Source organism: Rhinopithecus bieti, unplaced genomic scaffold, assembly GCF_001698545.2.
Source record: "Rhinopithecus bieti isolate Rb0 unplaced genomic scaffold, ASM169854v2 scaffold_10589, whole genome shotgun sequence".
Lineage (NCBI taxonomy): Eukaryota > Metazoa > Chordata > Mammalia > Primates > Cercopithecidae > Rhinopithecus > Rhinopithecus bieti.
This window is the reverse complement of record NW_016807065.1, coordinates 3,255,148-3,263,993: the sequence shown is the minus strand read 5'-3', so window position 1 is coordinate 3,263,993 and position 8,846 is coordinate 3,255,148. Positions and strand designations below refer to the sequence as shown.

The following is an 8,846-nucleotide window of genomic DNA, read 5'->3' as shown; positions in this document are numbered from 1 at the left end:
TAACTGGGCGGGCATGGTGGTGTATGCCTGTAATCCAAGGTACTCGGGAGGCTGAGGCAGGAGAATCGCTTGAACCTGAGAGGCATAGGTTGCGGTGAGCCGAGACTGCGCCATTGCACTCCAGCCTGGGCAACAAGAGCGAAACTCCACAAAAACAAAACAAAAAAACAAGAAAGAAAGAAAGAGAGACAGAGAGAGAGAGAGAGAAGGAAGGAAGGAAGGAAGGAAGGAAGGAAGGAAGGAAGGATGGAAGGAAGGAAGGAAGGAAGGAAGGAAGGAGGCCTTCAAGTTGGAAGGGAGGGAAAATGGCCAATAGAGGAGTCTGAATTCAAACCTGCAGCACCTACAATACGTAGCTTATTTATTGTCTTTCTTCAACTGCCAAGGACCAGAGAGCAATAGCAACATGAGTAGGAATTCGGCACAAGGGCTTGTCAGCTGCCCAGGAAGATTGCATTTTACGCAGCCTATATTCGTGTAAATTTGAAATTATGCAAAACAAAAAGTTGCACAGCATGCACACATTTTGCAACCATGTGAATATCCCTACATTTTTTCTTTTCCAAAGGAATTACACGACTTCAAAGCCAGTAGGTGGAGTGCATGTACACTACACTGTTTACATCTATGGAGGAGACATTTGCGTTAATTAAGCAGAAAAGTCCTCAACCCTTTGTCTGCAACCCCAAAAGAAGAGCTCAGGTGATTTTCTTTTTTTTTTTTCTTTTCTTTTTTTAAGACAGAGTATCACGGCCTCCCAGGCTGGAGTGCAGTGGTGCAATCACAGCTCACTATAGCCTCGAATTCCTGGGGCTCAAGCGATCCTACTGCCTCAGCCTCCTGTGTAGCGGGGATTACAGGAATGCACCACTATACTTAGCTAATTTCATAAATTGTTTGTAGATATGGGGTCTCACTGTGTTTTCCAGGGCGTCTCAAACTCCTGGCCTCAAGCAATCCTCCTACCTCAGCCTCCCAAAGTGCTGGGATTACAGGCATGAGCCACCACACCTGGTCTGAAATTTCTTCAAATAAATGATGATGATTCTTGCGTATTTTAACATTGGCAGTCATTAGCATTTAAAATCTTTTTGGAGCTATTCTGTCATAACAATCATCCACACATTTATTAATGCGCTGAAAACCATACCTAAAACCCAGTAACTTTGCAAAAGTAATTAGAAATGGTAAAATGAAAAAATGAGTCTTGAATGCCCCACGGTTTTTGTTTCTGGACATTTGTACTGGGACATGTTCAAGAAGACACTAAGAAAACAAAATGATCTTTAATCCATGTGTACATGCAGGTTCGAGAAGTCTCAGGCAGGCCGGGCTCGGTGGCTCACGCCTGTAATCCCAGCACTTTGGGAAGCCAAGGTGGGTGGATCACCTGAGGTCAGGAGTTCAAGACTAGTCTGGCCAACAATGGTGAAACCCTGTCTCTACTAAAAATACAAAAAACAAGCCGGGCGTTGTGGCGGCCGCCTGTAATCCCAGCTACTTGGGAGGCTGAAGCAGGAGAATCTCTTGAACCCAGGAAGCGGAGGTTGCAGTGAACCGAGATGACACCACTGCATTCCAGCCTGGGCAACAAGTGCAAAACCCTGTCAAAACAAAACAAAACAAAACAAACAAAAAAAGTCTCAGGTAAAGAAAATGGGGGAAATGTCAGTGTCTTGGACAAAAGAGCCTGTCCAATGACAATGCACCCCTAAGCTGAAATGATACCTTTTTGTATTGTGAAATGCAACACCCTCTTTAATATTGAACTGCATGGAAATTGCTGAATTATGTGAATGTGGAGTGATGATGTAAGATCTTTGTGAGCATAAAATACAGCAGAGAGGCCAGAAAGGGAACTATGAGCTGAATCCAGATTCCAGTTAGTGATTTTCTGGCAAGGTGGCTGCAGCTGCAAGAAGAAAATCCACATCTCCCGCCCGCCATCTTTAAAATGCATCCTTCAGACACTTCACTGTATCTACCACACTACCGGACTCTGAATCTAAGAATTCTCCCAAATGGCTTGTTCTTTCTATGAAGATAAAAAGCCAAAATAGGTGAATGAGCCTGGACTTTTCACAGGAAAGCTAGAAATAGTAGCATTTGTCCAATCTGTGTGTGACCACAGGGGCGCCGTAGACAAACGGAAAGGAGTGGTAACTTCCGGGTCATTGCCATGGCATTTGCCAGGTCAGTTCATCTTTAGCCAATCAACAGAGACCAGATGAACCTGTGGCTGCCGTTGCTTGCTTGAAACTGCAGATGATGATGGAGTGTCTCCTTTATGAATGAATTCTGAGGACTTCCCCACTTCTTCCTACTTGGGGGAAAGATAATAAGGAGAAAAGGTGAAAGAGAATGTAATACCTCAGAAATTAACTAAAACTTCTAACCTGCCCAGAGATGACAAGCTAGGATTTCTGTAAGGTCCAAAGCTCAATATCTGACATTACAACTTCTCACCCTCCTCCAAAAAAGCTCCACCATCTGATAATGGTTATTTTATTTTATCTTTTCACAAACATTTACAGGGGCTTCCTGTGGTGCCAGGCAGCCTTCTACGTGCTTATTTGACATCATTTAATCCTCACGATGAGAGGTGCTACCCTAGCTAAGAAGCTCTCTGTCCCAAATAAAGCTCATATCTTTGCAACAGCTCCATGGTCTTAGCATTTAGGCTGCCCTCTAAGGACAAATCCAGTTTCATGAGTCACAGCACTCAGGAATCTGTGGTTTCTGACCAAAAGCCTCTTCCTAGTCCTCCAAATCTAGATAATTTCACAAACCAGAGGTCGTTTTTATCATACACAGCCTTCAAATTTTTGGTCAAGTGCCAACTTCTTGTAGTCACCTTATTTAAAACTGAAATCCTCCCACCCTGTCATTCCTGGCTGTTCTCCATTGCTCTATTTTTTTCTGAAGCATTTATCACTTTGTAACATACCATAAAATTCACTTTTTGAGGTCTGTTGTCAGTCCCCTCACCCAACTAGAATGTTAGCCCTGTGAGGTCAAGGACTACTGTCAATGATGATTCTCCGGCACCTAAACAGTGCCTGGCACATAGTGGACGATAAATATTTGTTAAATGAGTGTAGTTAATAAATTTTTAAAAATGTTAAATATCCTTTGGATATTTGTTGAAGGAAGAAATGAAAACAGAGAGGAAGAGAAGGAGGGAGGGATAGAAAGAATGGATCAGAGAGTCAGAAAAGAAAGAGAAGGAGGAAGGGAGTGACAAAGAGAGATAGTGAAAAAGAGAGTGAGAAAGAAATAAAATGTAAGGAAGGAAAGGGAAACCAGGAGTGAGGGAGAGAAAGAGACTGAGAGAGAGCAAGAAAAAAAGAGAGAAAAAGAAGAAAGGAAGGGAGGGAGGGAGGGAGGGAGGAAGGAAGGAAGGAAGGAAGGAAGGAAGGAAGGAAGGAAGGAAGGAAGGAAGGAAGGAAGGAAGGGTTGGTTCTGGTTTTGGTCTCAATACCCAGAAACTTCAGCTGCACAAAACGGGAACCTAATGCAATTTCTCTTTTCTTTCAGATCAAAGAATCAGGAAGTTTCCAGAGGCATGAGATGTTGGGTTCCAATAAGCAACTCAGAAAGAGCTGATGTTACCGTTTTGGTTTGGGTAGTAGAGCGAGACATCTCAGTGCTTTCAGTTTCTACTCCTTTCCGCATCCCTCTAAACCATTTTTTGTATTCCATTCGCACCTGGAAATTTGAGTAGAGAGGTCCATGTTACATCCAGGACTCAGTTTAGGAGAAAGGATCCTAAAATGGGAGGTTAAAGATAAAGACACCAAGCCCTACTCTCTTTCTAGCTTTCCATATGATCTTGGCCATGCTTATGTTGATTCATTTTATTTAAACTCAAACTTCTCAGTTGTAAAAAAAGGTGTGTATTAAATATCAGACACTATAGGACTCAATAGATGATGATGATGGTGATGAAGGTGATTGTTGATGATGGTGGTGGTAATGAAGGTAATTATGATGATGGTGATGATGAAGGTGATGATGATGAAGGTGATAAAGGTAATGAAATTGGTGATGGTGAAGGTGATGGTAATGGTGATTATGGTGAGGGTGATAATGAAGATGATGATAATGAAGGTGATAGTGATGATGATGGTGAAGGTGATGATGATGAAGTTGATGATAATGGAACGGACAATGGTAAAAGTAACGGTGATGATGGTGATGATGATGAAAATGATCATGATGAAGGTGATGATGGTGATGATGAAGGTGATGATGGTGATGATGAAAATGATCATGATGAAGGTGATGATGGTGATGATGAAGGTGATGGTGACGGTGGTGATAGTGATGTTGATGAAAGTAATGTGAAGGTGATGATGAAGGTGATGGTAATGGTGATGATGGTGATGGTGATGATCGTGATGAAGGTGATGATGGTGAAAGTGATGATAAAGGTGGTGGTGATGCTAGTGAGGATGATAAGGGTGATATTAAAGGTTATGGTAATGGTGATGATGGTGATGGTGATAATAGTAAAGATGATGAAGGTGTGATAAAGGTAATGAAAGTGGTGATGGTGAAGGTGATTATGATAAAGATGATAATGATGGTAATGATAAAAGTGACTATTGTGATGATGGTTAGATGATAATGGTGGTAGTGTTGGTGATTATACGATGGTGAAGGTCACCATTTGTTGAACACTAGCTATATTCAATACACTGTATATGCAATATATCATTTAATTCTTACATAAATGGAGTGAGAAAGACATTTCTCCTACCCACAATTAAAGATGAAGAAGTTGAGACTCTTGCAGGTAAATGGACATGCCCAAGGTCACACAGCCAGGACTCAAAACCTCGTCATCTTTATTTAGAGCCCTGACGCTAGCCATTACACTCACCCATCCTCCATGATTCCAAGAATTGCCTTCCTCTAACCTCCTTAACATGCTAAAACTGATTTTACTTCTTCTGTGAGTGAGAAGTAGCAAGAATTAAGGCACTAAAAGATTGAAGAGAAATTAATGACATGTTAAGATAGCATTTTGCCACTAGCATCTTAACTGCTTGTAGTTTTATTCAACAGCAAAGGGAAAATGCCAGGAGAACTGGTCCTAACTTTCTATGGAGAGTAAAATTGAAATAGCAACACTCACTGAGATCCTAATATGTACTAAGGACTATGCCAGGAGATTGCACTGATTCATCTAAATATTCAACCCTGTAATGAAGGCATCACCACATTTGCAGATGAGAAAACTACAGGTGATCCTCAGAAAGGATAGGAAGTTTACCCAGAGTCACACAGCCACCTACTCAGTGGAGGAACTGGGATTAGACTTGAAGTCTCTTTGAGTTTGTGGTAGATTGTACCACATATTTCAGCATCACTTCCTGTAGTGCCCCTCACTACAGGAGGATTATTCATCCCCTTCTTGGTGAACTGAGGTATGGCCACGTGACTTGCTTTGACCAATTAAATGAGAGCAGAACAGAGGTGCATCACTACTAGGTAGAAGCTTTAAGAGAGCTAAGCTGTGCTTTCCCACAATCTCCTTTTCCTGTGCCATGAAACCATCAATGTTCTAAAGAGGTCACACCTTCAGCCTGCACCCCAGAGGAAAGACGATGTACTTATGTAGCACAAGCAAGAAATAAACATTTATTGTTGTAAGTTGCTAAGACTGAGTGTGGGAAGCAAGGGGCTATTTGTTATTGCAGCATAATCCATCTTATCCTGACTGATCCATGCTCTTCAGAGATATGATGCTAAACAGATGAAACCCACAGGATATAGCATACCCCAGCAACACCTAAACCCTCATCCTCAAATCAAGACGACCCCAAAATACAATTATAAAAGGTCAGAGAAGAGTGAGAATGTGAACAACCATTCGATTAGACTTTGGGACTAGGCTGATGACGGACAAAATAAGTAGCCTTACCTGGCGATTAAGGAGACAGTGTACCACAAACAGCAATGCTCCCTGAAGAGTGTTGATGATGGTGAATGAGTATGCAAAGATTGATCCAATCGTCTTCCCTACTTCTTCAACCATAAAAAGACCAAGGCCCCAAGAACAGCCCAGGATAAATAGCTGAGCAATGGCTTTAAATGTCATGCCTCTGCAGGGAATAAAAGTAATAATAACTACGGTTTACCAGGTATTCACCACAAGTGTAGTTAACATTAGTGCTAACTAAATGCTTTCCCTTATTTAAACCTCACAACAGCTTCATGCAGTTAAGTGACATATACAACAAGGTCACACAGCTTGAGCATGAAGTGGAACCCATGGTTTCAATCATAGCAAATCACTGAGAATAGTGCTTTTTCCCCACCGTTGAAAATAATTTGATTTATCTGCATGTCTTCTGCCTACACTTTTTGGAAGATTTATGGGAAAATGCCTTCTAGAAATCTGTATTTAAAAATTTGAATAATGGTGAATTCCTGACTTTAGAACATAACATAATGTTGGATTTCTTCACACAAAAAATATTGTGTTTCATATAATGGAGTGGGATTGTTGATGGCAGCTGGCTGGGAGAGCTAATGAGTGTGTGTGAGTGTGTGTGTGTGTGTGTGTGTGTATGCGACTTCACTTTTACTTTTGTGTTACCCCTGGGAATATAAACACCATGAGGGCAGGGATTTTGGTCTGTTTTACTCACTGCTTTATCTCCAGTCCTTAGAACAATGCCTAGATTGTAATACTCAATACATATTATGGTTTGTGATAAACTTGCTCAATACATATTATGGTTTGTGATAAACTTGCTAATCAGTCCTTCCTGCTCCTGATTTGGTTCCTAGGTTTTCCACAACTGCAATCTAGCTTGGTGATTTTTCTTATATCCAGTCCTCCTTCCATTTACGCTTACAGAAAGAGATATACTTATAGAAATGACAGAAAATCTACCTATGTCTACCTTTAGGAGATAGCATAATCACTGGTATATCAGGATTCTCCCATGACAACTTTCTCTTTGACCTAAAGGGTGCTATATGGCTTCATCCCCACTGACCATAGGCAGTTGCCCCAGAGTAGACACCTGACCTATAAGGAGTCAATCAATCCATTTTCCCCCCAGCCAACCAGATTTCTGTCTTAAGTATTTGAAGTAAGAGGCTTGGAGAATGAATCTGTGAGACCCCTTTGGGGTGGCTCTGCCCTGTTCATCAGCTGTGGGAAGTCAGTCTGCAGGGAGAAGAGGACAGAGCCAAGGTGCAGGCAAAGGGAGTCATAAATACACGATTTTTGTTTCTTTTTGAGATGGAGTCTTGCTCTGTTGCTCAAGCTGGAGAGCAGTGGTGCAATCTCGGCTCACTGCAACCTCCGCCTCCCAGGTTCAAGCGATTCTCCTGCCTCAGCCTCCCGAGTAGCTGGAACTACAGGTGCCCGCCACCACACCCAGCTAATTTTTGTATTTTTAGTAAAGACGGGGTTTTGCCATGTTGGCCACGATGGTCTCGATCTCTTGACCTTATGGTCCACCTGCCTCAGCTTCCCAAAGTGCTGGGATTACAGGCGTGTGCCTGGCCAGTTATGGGATTCGATGGCGCTATGGTTAATTCTGGAGCTTAGGAGGCAAAGGGACTCAAGTGGATGGGGGCTTCTAACAGATCTGAAACAAGTCTCTCAACTCCTTTTATCCAGCCTCCCCTTCCTGCCATGATGTCTGAAATTTCTAGAATCCAAGTCCTTCCTATTGAAAGAGCACGATGTTTCCACCATGTCGGTGTTAACCTTGGATTTACTACTTAGGAAATAGACGAGATAGTTAATCTCTACCCCAAAGTATGACATTAACCTAGTGTAGCACAACAGGATAACTGTCTGTTCACCAGCAAGAGGAAGAGGTTGGCAACAGGGCATGGCTGCTGGGGATGAGGTCAGTCATGGAGCTTGCTGCTTGCAGTTCTAAGGAAGAAGTGAGCCCTTAGAGGGTAAGGAATTGAGAAATAGGGGGATGGGGAACCACCAAGAAGGGTGGCACTTTGACCCTCAATAATTGAGGAAACCAAGGCTAAGAAATGTCAGACTGGTTTGATAAGTAGAGGAGACTAGAGACAGGGCTTGAAATTAGACAGATAGTCCTTTTAATTTTCATCCACATGACTCACCAATGCAAGATCCTTACCCACCCTTGGGTAAGGTGAGCTGTGGGCTCATATTATCAATGAGAGTATTAGTAGCATTCACCCCATGGGTTGAAAGTATTAGCATGCCATGAACTAATATTGATAAATGTCCAGCATCTATCAAGATTCTATTGAACATTAGTTTTTGTCATCATTATTTTTAATAGTGTAGATTGGTACCCATGAGAATTGGCTTTCTACAACCAAAGAAATGGAGTCCAGGTCAGGTGTGGTGGCTCATGCCTGTAATCTCAGCACTTTGGGAGGCTGAGGCGGGTGGATCGTCTGAGGTCAGGAGTTTGAGACCAGCCTGACCAACATGGTGACACCCTGTCTCTACTAAAAATACAAAAATTAGCCGGGCGTGGTGGTGTGTACCTGTAGTCCCAGCTACTCAGGAGGCTGAGACAGGAGAATTGCTTGAACCCAGGAGAATTCCTTGAACCCGGGAGATGGAGGTTGCAGTGAACCGAGATTGTGCCACTGGACTCCAGCCTAGGTGACAGAGTGACACTCAGTCTCAAAAAAAAAAAAAAGAAAAGAAAGAAGAGAGAGAGAGAGAGAGAGAGAGAGAGAGAAGAGAAGGAAGGAAGGAAGGAAGGAAGGAAGGAAGGAAGGAAAGAAAGAAAGAAAGAAAGAAAGAAAGAAAGAAAGAAAGAAAGAAAGAAAGAAAGAAAGAAAGAAAGAAAGAAAGAAAGAAAGAAAGAAAGAAAACA

The 8,846-nt window shown here is 42.3% G+C and overlaps 1 protein-coding gene across 1 annotated transcript in view; it reads right to left on the bottom strand.

The window, feature by feature from the left end:
• Window positions 1-1,608: 1,608 nt before the first annotated feature.
• Window positions 1,609-8,846, bottom strand: part of LOC108534591 (putative adhesion G protein-coupled receptor E4P) — a 48,011-nt gene continuing 40,773 nt past the window's right edge. The window contains exons 15-17 of the mRNA XM_017880046.1: window positions 5,930-6,110; window positions 3,613-3,708; window positions 1,609-2,320 (exon numbers count right to left, since the gene is read on the bottom strand). Coding sequence (XP_017735535.1) covers window positions 2,195-2,320; window positions 3,613-3,708; window positions 5,930-6,110 — 403 coding nt within the window. The 3' untranslated portion in view covers window positions 1,609-2,194. The remainder of the gene's footprint in view (window positions 2,321-3,612; window positions 3,709-5,929; window positions 6,111-8,846) is intronic.